Here is a 16,447-nt window from a genome sequence, read left to right as displayed (position 1 = left end):
TTTACCCTTTCCATCAATGAGTACAATTTTGGAAAGTTTGCCCTTCTGAAGTTTAGGGTTCTTATGTTCCCCACTTGCCTTTTTATATTGTTATTTATACTAAATGTGATCATCCTGTGATCGCTAGAGCCCAGATTGTCCTGGACTCATACCTGCGAGATTAGGTCTGGGTCATTAGTGATCAATAGATCCAGGACTGCATTTTCTCTAGTCGGAGAATCCACCAACTGTGACATGTAATTATCCAGTAAGGTTTCCGTGAATAGGCGGGCCTTCTGTGAGTGTGCAGTCCCCTCGTCCCAGTCAATGTCGGGATAATTGAAGTCCCCCAATATGACGACTGATCCCAATTTTGCCACTTTACTCATTAGTGCTAAGAATTCCAGCTCTACCTCCTCCCCTTGGTTAGGTGGCCTATAGCAAACCCCCACAATTACTTTCCCCTTTTCTCCTTCCCTATGGAGTTCAACCCACACAGATTCTAAATCCATGCTCATCCCATCCGTTCAAATAGATGAAGCCCAGCTTTTAAAATCAATTCATGGTAACTAAAATGTATTATTTTATAAATTTATGCTACAAAAAAAAACAATAAAATAGCCATAGCAACACACCTTATCTAACTCTGTTTCACCTGTGGGCAACAAAGCTAAAAGCTGAGCTTTTCGGAAGCCTGAGCTGCTCTCTTAACGGTGTACTTGGCCCAGACTCCCTGGAAGCCATGGACTTTGTCTGGTCAAAGCTTGAAACACCAAGAAAGGAGCCCTTGTCCTGTGGTTCTCAGAAAATGGCCCCCATCAGCCCTTTAACAGCATCCCGTGTTATCAAGATCACTGTCTCAAAAAATTACCCATATGCTTCTCATTGTTAGAGAAGGAAGTTAGAAATCCATCCTCCCTACTGGACACATTTCAGACTATTCTGCAGAAAGCAATGGATGCCACCTCAAAGCAGATAATGAATCACTTATCTCAAGAGGTAAGATAACTGAGATCTCACTTTGCTCATCTTGAGGGTAGAATGAATGACACCAGAACAGTGCTAGAAGTGCATGAAGTATAGATTTAAAAACTCAAGATACAAATACAGACCATCCACTACAAACAGGAGGGTACTGAAAACCATGCCTGGACATCTAATCTCAGAATCAAGGGCCTGCCTGAATCTATCCATCCTTGGTGTTACTCGACAGAGTATGGGCTCTCCAGAATGAGGAAATTGCACTAGTGCTATGGCCTTGCACTTATAGTCATCATGCACACTGTCTGTAAACACCATTTGGTTACTTTGTTTTTTTACTTACAGTTTTTTGAGACACAGCTAAGGGTATATCCTCTGTGCTTAATTTAATCTACCGGCCCAGTTCTACTGTAGCTAACTGTCCTCCTCCTTCCTAAGGGCAACTGATTTGTCAGCCCCCCAGTGAACACTTAGTAGACATGGCAGTCAACCCTAGTAATTTTGAATGCTTGTTCATCTGTGGGATGTTCTAATAAACTCCTTCTTTGTAGTTTATAGCCCCCCCCCCCCCCCCCCAGTCACAGCCATCCCACAAACCTGTAGAGTGCTAGTCCTTTGGTAAATTTTACAAAGGCTGGGGTTTACATATAATCCTGAATTGCCATTTATTCTTTAAAACAGCAAAAAGTCCTTGATATTCAAAAGAGACAACAAGACATTAGTGGATTTCGGCAAAAGCCTTTACTTAGAGAGTAAAGACTCCTTTGCATTTTTTAGGCAAAGCTGTGAGGATCGGGAATCAGCAACACAGCTGTACCTAACCAATCAATAGTTTGGAAATTGCCCTATGCAACACAGCTATCCAAAAAGGTCTATAGAAAAAAAGGCAACACAAAATCATAATCCTCTATGCAAGGGTATAGTATCCTCAATCTATGATTCTGGAGATCAACTTTGTATGTTGTTGTTATTATTATTATACAGGACTTATATAGTGCCAACAGTTTGCGCAGCATTTCACAAAATGAAGGCAGACTATTGCAGTTACAATACAATTCAATACAGGAGGAATCCGAGGGCCCTGCTCGGTAGAGCTTTCAATCTAGAAGGGAGGGTCACGTGAAACAAAAAGCAATAACTGTGGGGATGAGCTGATGGAGAAAATGAAAACACAGTTATTAGGTGTGGGTAAGATAGGCTTCTCTGAAGAGGAGGGTTTTCATTGATCGTCCAAAAGCTAATAGAGTGGGAGATAATCAGACAGATTGGGGTAAGGGGTTCCATAGGATTAGAGTGGCTCTGGAAAAGTCCTGGAGGCGAGCATGGGAGGAGGCGACGAGGGAGCTAGAGAGCAGGAGGTTTTGAGAGGAACGAAGAGAGTGATTAGGTTAGTATTTGGAGACTAGGCTAGTGATGTAGCTGGGGACTAATCTGTGGATGACTTTGTAAGTTGTTGTTAGTATTTTGAATTTAATTTGTTGGGTGAGCAGAAGCCAGTGGAGGAATTGACAGAGAGGAGTAGCAGACACTGAGCGATTGGTAAGGTGGATGAGTCAGCAGCATTCATGATGGATTGAGGGGGGATAGCCTATGTAACGGTAAGCCAATGAGAAGGGAATTGCAGTAGTAGCGAGTAGCGATAGATGACCAGGGAGTGAACTAGGAGATTTGTTGTGTCATTGGTTAGAAAGGAGCATATTTTGGGGATGTTGCGGAGGTTGAGGTGGCAAGATTTCTTATGTTTTTCAGTGGGAAAAAGATTTTGGTGTTTTCCTTGAGCTTCACCAGAGGATGCAGATTTGGGACATAAAATACATAAATACCTTGATGTAGCGCAATGCAAAATAGTAAATTAGACCATCCCTTGATTAAAATAAATCATCACAAAACATCATAAAATATATATTAACACATATATATATATATTAACACAATTAAAATGTCTATGTATTGCAGTCCAATATAGAAAGTCCCCCACAAATGTGATGTTAAATTCTCAATATCTTCAACTCATTTTTAGTGCAATTTGTGTGCTACATGCAACCCCCCCCCCAGTGCTCATGTTAAAATTGTTGCCCCTCTATGGGCTATTTGCATGTAAAAACAGAAATGGGACACCCTGGGTGTCTGGAAGTCCTCGAGCATTGTGGTATGAAGGAGAATGCTTGATGTAACCATGTCTTTATGAAATGCTTGGTCCATAGCACTTTGGGTGATTTTAATGTTATTGTTCATTTTATGTGTTTTTAATAAAAGACGGTTATAGAGAGAGCACTACTAGTCCCATTCTGTTTTTACATGCAATCTGTCTGTGAGTGTGGCGCTGCTAGAGGAGAACATTAGCCAGTGGAGGAGCAAAGATCAAATAGCCCATAGAGGGGCAACAAGTGCATATATGATCATGATTTGTTATTATGGTCAAAATAATAGAATGAGAGTTTAATACGAGCACTGGGTGGTTGCATGTATCGCATGGATTGCACCAAAAAGGGGTGGAAGAGACTGAGAATTTCACATTACATTGGTGGATTGAAATATATGGACATTTTATTTGTGTTAATATACATTTTAAGATGTTAAAGATGTTTTTTGATGATTTATTATAATCAAGGGAACGTTTTTTTTACTATATTGCATTGCGCTTAATGAAAGTATTTATGAATTTTATGTGAAGTGAAGTGAAAAGCACTTTGTCATGTTTAGCAGCAGTGTCCCCTATATGTGTCACAGTTGGTGACACATATACACAAAATAACTTTGTGTGGTGACTTATTGATTTATTAAAAAAGAAGAATAGCGCACACATGCAAAAGAAAAGGCTATCAAATATGGAGACAACCCATAAATAAAAATAGGGATTTGGTCCCACCATATGGCCATATCGTGCTCAAGCCCACCACTACGTCAAAGTACCCCATTATCAGTGGGTCCTACACTATCCATAAAAAAGGGGTGAATCCAGCCTCTCTAACCCTTGGAGATAATACTCCTTGCTGGGAAAGATGTGCAACTGCACTTCAAGCGACTCCTCCTATATCTACTTGATAGTGGACACTGATAGAAGTCTGGTCAGACCAAATACATAATAAACAAGCAAAAAATTGGGGGAGCAAACCCTGAACATGTATATCTAAAACCGGTGCAGCTATGAACCAAGAGACATGTATATTAAAAAAGAAGAATGGCGCACACATGCAAAAGAAAAGGCTATCAAATATGGAGACAACCCATAAATAAAAATGGGGATTTGGTCCCACCATATGGCCATATCGTGCTCAAGCCCACCACTACGTCAAAGTACTTGGTGTATACCACTATACACAAGTTCAAATGTTTTTCCTGCCTCAAAAGAACCCAAAAAAATGCCCAAAAAAACGCCTGCTATTAAACCGGCAAGGTGTGAAAAGCGAGAAGCCAACATCCTGTGCTGAAAGTGTTCTAATACAAACAATCTTTTTTTTATGGTTCTGGACATGCTACAGAGCTGAATCTTCACAGGTACACTTTTTAGACCCCGAGATACTAAATCCAAAGAATTTTTTTTTTTTAATTTTTTTTTCAATAATTGGCTCTCTATCAAAAATTTATCAAAAATGACAGTTTTTAAGAACTTTTGTTTGTGTGATTTTGTGTCTGGGGGGTCTAAAAGGTGTACCTGTGAAGTTTCAGCTCTGTAGCATGTCCAGAAACCCCAAAAAAAGATCATATAGGTGTAAAAGGAGGGTCCCACCATCCCTGCTCTACTGAAAAATTATCTTTTTTTCTGGTTCTGGACATGCTACAGAGATTAAAATTCACAGGTACACTTTTTAGACCCCCCAGATACTAAATCCAAAGAAATTTTTTTTTTTTTTAATTTTTTTTTTTCAATAATTCCTCTCTAAAAACAATTTTTAAGAACTTTTTTTGTGTAATGTTGTGTCTGGGGGGGTCTAAAAGGTGCACCTGTGAAGTTTCAGCTCTGTAGCATGTCCAGAACCATAAAAAAAGATCATTTGTATTAGAACACTTACAGCACAGGATGTTGGCTTCTCGCTTTTCACACCTTGCCGGTTTAATAGCAGGCATTTTTTTGGGCATTTTTTTGGGTTCTTTAGAGGCAGGCAAACCATATATACCACTATACACAAGTTCAGATGTTTTGCCTGCCTCCAAAAACCCCCAAAAAATGCCTGCAACAACACACCTGGGCGTTTTTTTTTTTCGCTAGCGTTTTTTTGGGTTCTTTGGAGGCAGGCAAAACATCTGAACTTGTGTATAGTGGTGTATATAGACACATACTTATATGTATATACACACCTAGACATATATAGGTGTGATAGGAGCGTAACTATATTGGTGTTAATTATTTCATTAGTGCAAGTAGTTTTTTCTGCTCCTTTCACACCTATATATGTGCAGGTGTATATATACAGACATGTGTGTGTATATATACCCCATATACACATGTTCAGATGTCATGCCTGACTCCAAACATGTGCTCAAAAAATGACTATAGACGCCTGCAGCCAAAAAGAATGCTGACGGGTGAGAAGCCATATTCCTGCAGCGAAATTGACTTGAGAGAAACTAGCTTTTCTCTATAGCGGTCACCCTGATATGGAAGGGTTTGGTCACCCTGCCATAGCAGTCACTGTCAGTTCACCCTACACTACATTACGGTCACCCTAAAATGGAAGGGTTCGGTCACCCTGCCATAGCAGTCAGTTAACCCTACACTACATTACGGTCACCCTCACACTTTCCCTACAGAAACTAAATTTTTGAAGCTAACTAAAGTGTAAAGGAGCACTCTAACTACACTAGATATCCCTTTCCTCACACTAATAAATGCTAAATGACACTTTTAAAGTAAAATTAGCAGAACTGCTTCCACTCTCTTCCATGTCCTGTATAACAATGCTAGGAATTTGGCGGGGGCTATCTTATATACTGGGGGGCATATTCACTAATGATTGGACTATGGGCCCCCTAGTCACTCCAATCACATTCCTAGCATTCTTCTGCCCCCTCAATTGGCTTTTGCTAATGGTTCTGGTCCAATCACGGGCTTTAAAGCCCATTTCCTGAACCATTGCATTTTGGTCGGTTCTGTTTGCCGAATTCCGAACTTTTTGGGCAAAAAGTTCTAAATTCAGCCGAACCTCAAACACCCAATGTTCGGGCCGAACCGATGGTCGACCCGAACCGTTCGATCATCCCTACTAGGCTCCAATATCCCTAAGATTCCTTGTGAAGATCTACTGAATCTGAAGTCACCTGACTGTACTCTTGGCCAGTTTATGTTTCTGATCTTCATTATTACACCTGCCAAGCAGATTTATCCAGACCTTGATGGTCTGGTACCTGACAGTTACACAAGTAAAACAAAAAATGTCATGGTACCTGTTTAATGTAAAGTTGTCAGTCCGTCTCCATGGTAGAGTAAAAAAAAGATCTGGAATCTTTGGATCTCTCATGTTTTGTCAGAATATTTCAGTGTAAATGTATTGAAACTGAATAATTATTTGCAGCATCCAAGCAAGCATTAGTGTCAAGAGTTTAGGGGAATAGTATAGAGTGTCACTTGAGTGACAGTCTTATGTCTGGGTAGGCTGTGGACATCACATCAGAGATGACAGCACCTAGAAGACATCTCATGCCTTTTTGATTTTTACATATCCAATGTACAAAATCCATTACATGCACGTATAATCTTATGGGAAGATAATTTCTGAAATAAATGGTAATTTTAAGAACTCCAGGCACTGGCATGTTACACATAGTTACATTGGTCCAGCTTGAAACAATGTAACTATGTGTAGCGCACCCCCTAAGGAGTTGTAGTGAACTGGGATACCCCACCCTGCACAGCCAGACACAAATTTTCACAGTCACTCCAGAGTCAGAAAACAGTTCAGTACTTTTTCTTTTATTGAAGGTGGTAAACTTGTATAGGGATAGGGGTATTGTGGGATGCCCACTTGACTTCAAACAACTTCAGGGACAACTTCTCCTATATACAGTCTATATATTCTTCTTAGTTCCTCCAGTACACTTGCTTGCAGAACTCCAGCTGTCACACTGATAGTTAATCTGATACAGATCTCAGTCAGATTTTCAAGTATCAGCCCATTACAGACAGGAACCTGAGACCCCCTGATGTGTAGCAAAAAGGCACTGTCCAGCATACATCCCTGTGGCTACTGATCTCAGCACCACCTCTTCAGGCACTGCCAGCCCGCCTGGCTGCAGCTGCCTCTTTTACTAGCTCCCCTGACTACTTCTCCAGCACAGTCCTCCCAGACTGACACTCTTTCTTCAGTCCTCCCAGACTGCACACTCACTAGCCTACCCAGCTGACTTCTCAGGAAACCTCCTGGACGTGCTGACCTGCTCCTACTGTCCTCTCCTTGCTCCTGTGCCTCCAGGAACGATTCCTCTGTGTGTTGTAGAGGGTCCTTCCAGCACCCGAGCCCCAGGCCCAAAGTCACCCCCTAGACTAGGGGGCACCCTCAAGGGCCACCAACAGCCTGCTCAGCACTCCATCTTCCACCTGACTGCCGCTGCTGGCAAGACCCATGCATACTTATGAGGTTGCATGCCACCTGCCAGTCCATTACACTGGGGATTGGTTGGGGTCCTCATGAAAACTCCAACCAACTCCTCCCAGACTCGACCCTCTACTTCTGGAAGTTTCTCCAAGGTTCCAGAAAGTAGGGGGAGTCACCAGAGATGCTACTTGCTTAGTCATCCAGCCTCCCTGAGTCACTCAGCCCTGACCCAGATTCAACCCAGGCCTGGCTCTCAGCCAAATCAGTTTTTCTACACTAACAAACCTATTTAGATCTAGAACACTCTAAAGGATGCTACACATGTATATGATATACCTGGCCAAAGCCACTGGAAGCTGGAAATCAATTCCCATGCTGGCCTGATGCCCTGTGAACACAGGAGGTCGGCTGCTCAGCACAGGTGCCATTTAGAGAATGCTTTGCATTTTCTAAACTAATGCAAAACGTTCTTTGACTGGATGAGGTGGAGAGCAAGATGTCACTATCAGGAAAAGATAGATATAGTGGAGAAATGAGTGTAGCCATGAAGAGACAGGACGTTTATTATTCACAGGATTACAAAGAAGAAAGGGTAAAAAAAGTTAAAGAAAATGAATCCCGCCATTACATTTAAGAAGTGGTAAGCTGCCATATGTAAAATTTTGGTTTTGGGTTTAGATATGCTTTAGCTGAATTTCAGTTAAAATAGAGGATTCTGATTTCATAGTCGACCTTGTTTGTTATTCAGACATTTGATACAATAACATATGTAATGACTACAAATATCTGTTTTTACTTTTTACGTATATTTATGAATGTTATTCTTCTGGTAATCTGTTCATATATGTATTGCAATTTGTTTATCTGTTATTATAAACAGATCCTAAATGTTACAGTACAACGTAAAATGTACCTACACTCAAAAAGTTAAGATTTCCTATGTTCTAGGGATTATTTAAAAAGGTTAATTGTGCCTGGACAGTACCTTGAAAAATGTACCTTTTGTATCAAATTCCTCCTAAAAAAAATAGCAGAACACTTCCTGTGTCTACTTCATAGCTGTATTTCTACAGTGCGAAATTAAGGCACTGATGCCTCTACACCAGGGGATTAAATTAAAATTCACAGAGGCCCAGTTAGTAAAATACTGTTCTAGCATTGGTCCAAGTCTCATATTTGTGGGACCCAGATCTTTCATATCACAGCCCCTCCCCACCCATACATTGCAGTTACCCCTTTACATCACAGCCCCCCCTCTTTATATAACAGCCCTTCTCTCATCAGAGTCTCCCCTTTACACCACAGTGACCCCTTTTTACATTGCAGAAACTCCCTCTTTACATCACAGTGCCCTTCTTTATATCACAGCCCCCTTTACAATAAACCCATTTTACATTACATCATCCCCTTAACATCACAGCTCCACTTTGCTTTACAGTGCCCCCATTTACAGCACAGCAACCCCTTACAATACCAACCCCCTTTACATTACAGCACCCCTTTACAATACAGCCCCTTATTTACAATACAGCCCCCACTTTACATTACAGTGTCCCCTTTACATCACAGTCCCCCTTTACATTACAGCACCCCTTTACAATACAGCCCCTCCCTTTACATTACAGTTCCTTCTTTACAACACATCGACCTCTTTACATCACAGCAATCCCCTTTACAATACAGCCCCCCCTTTACATCACAGCACCCCTTTACAATACAGACCCCCTTTACATTACAGCACTCCCCTTTACAATACACCCCCCTTTACACCACAGCACCCCTTTTACAACAGACCCCCTTTACATTACAGCACCCCTTCACAGCCCCACTTTCTTGTATACCAGTCCCTTCACAGCCCTCCTTTTTATTGTGTACCAGTGCCCTTCATAGCTACCCCCTTCTTTTATACCAGTCCTTTCACAGCTCCCCTTTCTTGTATACCAGTCCCTTCACAGTCCCCCTTCTTGTATACTAGATCCCTTCACAGCCCCCCTATCCTTGCATCCCAGTCCCCCTCACAGCCCCCCTTTCTTGCACTGTATACCAGTCCCTTCATAGCCCACCGTTTATACCAGTCTCCTTCACAGTCCCCCCTATCCTCGCATCCCAGTCCCCTTCATGGCCCCCCTTTCTTGTATACCAGTTCCTTCACAGCCCCCTCCTTTTTGCATCCCAGTCCCCTTCACAGCCCCCCCCCCCTTTTTGCAACCCAGTCACCTTCACAGCCCCCTTTCTTGTATACCAGTGCCCTTCAAAGCTAACCCCTTTCTTTTATATCAGTCCCTTCGCAGCCCCCCTTTCTTGTATACCAGTCCTTTAACAGCCCCACTTCTTGTTTATCATTCCCCTTCACAGCCCCCCTAACCTTGCATCCCTGTCCCCTTTACATCCTCTCTTTCTTGTACTGTATACCAGTCTCTTCACAGCCCCCCTTCTTTCATCCAAGTCCCCTTTACAGCCCCCCCTTTCTTGTACTGTATACCAGTGCCTATCACAGCAACCCCCTTTCTTGTATACCAGTCCCTTAACAGTCCCCCTACTTGTTTACCAGTCCCCTTCACAGCCCCCCCCCCAACCTTGCATCCCAGTCCCCCTTATAGCCCCCCTTTCCTTGCACCCCAGTCCCCTTCATAGCCACCCCTTTCCTCGCACCCCAGTCCCCTTTATATCCCTCTCCTTTTTGCATCCCAGTCCCCTTCACAGCCCCCCCTTTTTTTATTCCAGTCCCCTTCATAGCCCTCCTTTTTTGTATACCAGTCCCCTTCAAAGCCCCCTCTTTTTGCATCCCAGTTCCCTTCACAGCCCCCCTTTTCTTGTACTGTATACCAGTACCCTTCAAAGCTACCCTCTTTCTTGTATACCAGTCTCCCTTTACAGCCCCCCTTTTTTGTATACCAGTTCCTTAACAGCCCCACTTCTTGTTTACCAGTCTCCTTCACAGCCCCCCTATCCTTGCACCCCAGTCCTCTTTACAGCCCCCCCTTTTATGTACTTTATACCAATCCCTTCACAGCCTCTCCTTTTTGCACCCCTGTCCCCTTCATAGCCCTCTTTTCCTTGCATCCCAGTCCCTGTCATAGCTCCCCCTTTTCCTTGCACCCCAGTCCCCTTCACAGCCCCCACCTTTTTGCATCCAAGTCCCCTTCACAAACCCCCTTTCCTGTATACCAGTGCCCTTCACAGCCCCCCATTCGTGTATACCAGTGCCCTTCACAGCCCCCCCTTTCTTGTATACCAGTGCCCTTCACAGCTACCCCGTTTCTTGTATACCAGTGCCCTTCACAGTTACCCCCTTTCTTGTATACCAGTCCCTTCACAGCCCCCCCTTCTTGTACACAAGTCCCCTTCGCAGCCTCCCCTATCCTTGCATCCTACTCCCCTTCACAGCCCCCCTTTCCTGTACTGTATATCAGTCCCTTCACAGCCCCCTTCTTATATATCAGTCCCCTTCACAGCCCCCCTCCTTGCCTCCCAGTTCCCTTCTTAAAACGTTTCCAATCCTACCATGCACCGCAGTTGGTGGGCTGGGGGTGTGGCATGTCTGGATGGGGGTGAGACTGTCCGGATTTCTCTGTTGGCCGGTGATTGGTTGCAGGGACCACCCTATGTTTTGGCAGCAAGTAACAAGCTTGTTAGCTGGGGGGTCCCCTCCCTTGGTCCTGGGGTCCCTCCCTTGGTCCTGCCATCAGTCCTGGCATGCCATGCCTTCTGCCTGCCAGCGGTGGCAGCAGGGAAAGGAGGTTATCACTGGGAGAGGACACCTAGCCTGCATACGACTGTCATTCGGTCTGGGTCCGAACTGCGGTCCACCATTTAGTGATGCCTGCTGTATACAGAGATATAGAGTGGCATGGTAAGTCAGTAGTGATAAAATATCAGCTGCAGAGAGACTACAGGCAATGCTTGTTGCTAGTGCTCTGCCCTCTAAATGCATTTTTTTAGGCTACAGCTTCCAGAGATGTGTTCATCTGTGCTATATGCATATTCCTTTATGACATGTTGAATTGTAAATTAAATAGTATAGAAACAAAATTATACTTGGCTGTTTCACGTACTAAATTGCTTTTAATTTGTTTTCATAATATATGTAATGCTACAGTTGTTGCTACTATTGTCAATAATGCTTATTCATTTTAATATTTACTTATTTTACAGTGTCAAGCACTTCAACAGTACATCGTGTCTGGCTCTTTTATTGCATTATACATCAGATATGTATGCTTGGAGTTTATTTATAAGAACAATTACCAAAAAGCAGTTGAAGTTTTTTTCTGATGAATTTACCCAAGACATTCTTTGGGGACATATAGCCCAGGAAAAGACATTTTGCAAGTCATAAGAAAAAAGACATTTAAAAATGTTTTATGACTACATGCAGTTTGCGATTATGGTTTTTCAAGCAATAAATGGTTGTAACTTTAACCTCTTGAACAATGATATGGCCAAATGGAGTGTTTCGGGTTGCTTTGATTGATTTTAAGGACCAACTGTGTACCTACTGTATACCTTGCATCCCTGACCTCACACTTTTTATAAATACATATTTTCTGGCTTGGTTTTGTATTAGATTACTCATTTTTTGTCCATGAAATGTGTCATGTTAGCTGAGGTTAAGATCTATGGGTTGTGGAATACTGTGGAGCCACTGAAATCTTCTTTATACACATTTAAATACATTATTACACAAGTTTTGTGATAAAGCATGATCTCTACTTTAAAATACACATTTTATATACAGTTATTAGTTATCCTTGTAATTTACAGATGGGCACTACTGGCTAGTTCCCGAAGTACACAGAAGTGAGCAATAAAATGTTGGGCTTTGAATTAATGCAGTAATAAATCCAGTGTTTAAATGTATTTCATTTTCTCTTGCTGTGAAGAAAAATAACATGCATTCATATTTTTTGGTCATAAAGAACAAACAAACTTGGGGTATTTTTACGAAGCAGTGAATGCGACGTTCACTGAATATTCACTGTGAGTGAATCTACCACTGTAATTTAAAATACATGCACCAGGAAGATATACCTGCAGTGAATGTTTGGTGAATGGCACATCCACTTTATAAGTATAAATGTATACATTTTATACTAGGTATACACCCCTCTAGTGTATGCAAAGCAAACATTTTTGTATTTTAGTTGTGACGGGTAAAATCTTCATTGGGTTGTTTTTATTACTGTCTGTGCCCCCACTGGGTAGAATCACCATCTGTATTTCTCCTGATGACTATTGTCACAGAAGCTGATAGCAAAACCAAATTTTGAGCTGTTACTAGAGCAGCAGGTGAAGGGAAATCTTTCAATGGGAACTTTTGTTCTGGTGACAACTGTCAAAGAGGGAATTTTCTTCACTTTTGCAAGATTTTCTCCTACTTCCAGCTGTGTCTACAGGACAGAAGATAAAGGAGAAGGGTCCAAAGAGACCAGTATTTTATCTAAAATGGGAAGATATGTTTTGGCTTTAGGTAAAATTCAATTTAAAATATCATTTGTAATTTAAAATAATAACAAAACTTGTCTTTCTATGTATATGTTTAAAGGATTATTACCCCTTTTAAAAAATTAAAAAAATTAGATTGGGTGTGTCTCTCATGTAATCTCTTAGGATGGGGGGGGGGTGGGGGTGGACAAGCACTCATTTTCTCTCCTGCCTTTCTCCAGCCTGATATGGTTGACTATATGGGACAGACAGTTGCTTGTGGCTGCATGCTATATGGAAATTCAACATGGATATCTCAAGTTCTGTCAAATCACAAGAAGATTTGTTTTTAGGTCTTTTGAAACCACAATAATAATATTACAAAACCACAATAATATAAATAATATTATCAAGTTGTTTCTTGATAACTATTACAATCGGTAATGCAATCGTTTACCGATAGGCAGATTCAGATTCTAGTAATTCTTAGCAACAGCCATAATAATAAAAATGTACAAGAAGAATCCAAGTCCAAAACATTCTGTTTTATAGGTTCCGTATATCCAGTACGTTTGCTTGAATAGAAAACTCAGGAAATATGAAGATAAATACCAAATATTTTCAGCTCAGCCAATAAATGTTTCATAAAGAAGAGCTGTGACAAAAAACCAAGGAATCAATTAATGAAAAGTGGAGCTAAATGTTTAAATATTAAGCAGATGACACAAACAATACTGCAAATAATAGAGTTGTTACCTAGTTATCAAACTAAAGTTAATGCCATAGAATAGAATTTAACTTTTTTTTTTTTCTTAAAACTACACTGATATTATGCTAAAAGCATAATCAAAATTTTCTTACACCACCTTACAACTTCCCTTGAGACATTCCAGCATCCAATTATTTATTCTGTATTCTTTACCTTAAAACCAACCTAGTAAAATCCTGCAGTGTGAACTACATTAGCTAGATAAAATGATTATATAGTAATATAATACTATGTTAATATTATTTTTTTAATTATTCAAATTGTAAGCTGCATTTGAAAAACTATGAACCTAAGTATATTATGGGTTGGAAACCGTGAATAGTCAAAGTGAAGAAATGTCATCAGCACACCAAGGATTCCTCGAAAGGGTCCAAAGCTTTATTTCGTGGTCACATAATGCTTGCCTGATGAAGGGGCCCTGCGTGGCTCTAAAATGTTGCTACATATCTATTATGTGACCACGGAATAAAGCTTTGGACCCTTTCGAGGAATCCTTGGTGTGCTGATGACATTTCTTCACTCAAAGAATATTATGGACTACTACAAGCATCTGTAGTTATTTTATTCAATTCTGAGGCAGAAGGTAATATAAAATGTGTCCAAAGATTCTACTAGTTTTGTATTATAAACCAAAAGACTCAAATATAACCAGTTTTCACAAAAAAAAAAAAATCAGACATCTTAAAAAAAGCTTGAATACTTAATGTTTTCTGTGGTCTTATCATAAACATGGCACTAATGCAAATGTATAAAGAATACGTCTGTTCTAATATACAATAGATATGAATTCAGTATTTCGTTTTGAAGGTCTTGATTTTAGTAGTTGACTTACATACTTTATATTATGTAGTAAACATAAACATAAATTTGAACATGATGCTCCAAGCTGTTAGAATGTGAAGTCTTTTTTATTTTTTTATTGTGAGAATGTGATATGACCCAATATCCACAATATGTTTACTGTAACAGAATGTTATTTGTGGGTTAAGACCCAAACTCAGGTGTTCAGATTGTCAGATTTTCAGTACACTATGCTAGCAATCAGCAGTTCTACAACAGTGGCCACACTGATATTACCCATCACAAACTATGATGAACTTAAAGTTTATAATATACAACAGTGATATTTAGGGTTAAGTTTTTTTTTTTATTTCTTTTTAGAAGTAATCCACTTAGGACTATACATTTATTCAAAGCATGACAATATTGAACACCGCATTTACAATATAGGACAGCATATTATATCTACAGCTAAAACATTTTTGAAGGAGCAGCAACGAGGGACCCGAGAAGAGGAGGATCCATGCAGCTCTGTGCAAAACCAACTGCACAGAGGAGGTAAGTATAACATGTTTGTTATTTATTTTTTTAAAACAAGACTTTACAATCACTTTAACACATCCTTAGAGTTTCCTTGCAGTATTGCAACCTCGCCCTTGCTGATAAGTTACTTGGATTAGTCTTGTTTATAGAGTTTGAAGCAGCCTTTTTTATGACTCTCACCAAATGCATTGCCACACAGCACATAACATATTCTACTAGGATAATTTAAATACAGAGCTCAAGTCAAGGCCATTGTAATAGTAGTACATCGTTGAAGGCTCACAAAACAGAATGCCCTATGCTTTATTAAACAAAGAATAATTGTCTGTTATAATGCAAAGCAATTAATCTTCTAAATCAGGGTTCTCCAAACTTTTGAGATAAAGGGCAAGCTTACTGCCCTTCAAACTTTAGGGGGGCCAGACTGTGGCCTGTGGGAGTAGAAAATGCCACGGCATCGGTGGGAGTAAACCATGCCATAGGCTTAGTGGTCAGTGAAAGTAAAAAAATTACATCATTGGTGTCAGTGGAAGAATTCGTTCCTCATTTCTTGTGTCAGTGGAAGGAATAGTACCCCATTGTTGGTGTCAGTGCAAAAAATAGTGCCCCAGGGGCCAGATAAAGGTAGGCAGAGGGCCACATTCGGCCTGCGGACCACAGTTTGGAAACCTCTGTTCTAAATCAATGTCCATATGGCTGTTATTTAGAGGAGTTTTCATTATTTTTACAATGGAAATCTGATGGTTTGATTAAAAAAAGGAGTAAAGAGTGTTCACTTTAAAAAGCGGATGTTCACTGAGCCAAGTAAAGTATGTGAAGCAGGGATCACCCATTCAATAATGTGATAGCGAACATTTTTTTTTTCTATTTTCCTTTCATATGATATGGTATTTAAAGTGAACACGGCTCAACGTTTTTTGTTTTTTTTTTTGTACAAAGCTAGGTGAACCTTCATTTTGCAAAGTGACCAGTCTCTACTACTTTAATAAATCAGAGAGGAATCATCACAGAGAATGTAAGGAAACAAGCCTGGCACTTTATTATCTGGTACAGGGTGTTTCACCGTCAATATGTTTCTGTTCCATAAGTATAAAAAAGCAGTCATATATAATGTGCCTTAAAATATCGTGGAACACAAAGAACCTCCATGCCCAGCCAGTGTTCAGTTGTCAGGGCATTGTAAAATTTGACATTCACTAAAAATGTAACTCAATGGAATGTGTCTTGTCTGGCACATAGTGGCCTCTATGTAATAGTATAGTGCTGCAATCCACTGTTATTGCTTACTTTTGAGTAAATTGTAGGGATACTTGCCTAAACAGTATAAATGTGTATTATAGCTAAAATATATATATGTTCTTTAATAAAATGATTATTTACAAAATGATTGACTAATATACGTGATCCCAAAAAAAAAAAAATGTTTTTCCATTTTATT

At 40.4% G+C, this 16,447-nt stretch overlaps 1 protein-coding gene across 1 annotated transcript in view; it reads left to right on the top strand.

Annotated features, from left to right (window-relative positions):
* Positions 1 to 11,751, top strand: part of LOC309568220 (alpha-tectorin-like) — a gene marked incomplete at its 5' end in the record, with an annotated part of 138,703 nt that extends 126,952 nt beyond the window's left edge. Inside the window, one exon of the mRNA XM_082273880.1 lies at positions 11,649 to 11,751. Within this exon, the coding sequence (XP_082130006.1) occupies positions 11,649 to 11,731 (83 nt within the window). The 3' untranslated portion in view covers positions 11,732 to 11,751. The remainder of the gene's footprint in view (positions 1 to 11,648) is intronic.
* Positions 11,752 to 16,447: the final 4,696 nt, after the last annotated feature.

The sequence above is a fragment of the Pelophylax lessonae genome, assembly GCF_965119305.1.
Source record: "Pelophylax lessonae genome assembly, chromosome: 12".
NCBI classification, from domain to species: domain Eukaryota; kingdom Metazoa; phylum Chordata; class Amphibia; order Anura; family Ranidae; genus Pelophylax; species Pelophylax lessonae.
The sequence above is the reverse complement of the archived record's forward strand: the minus strand, read 5'-3'. Positions and strand labels throughout refer to the sequence as shown.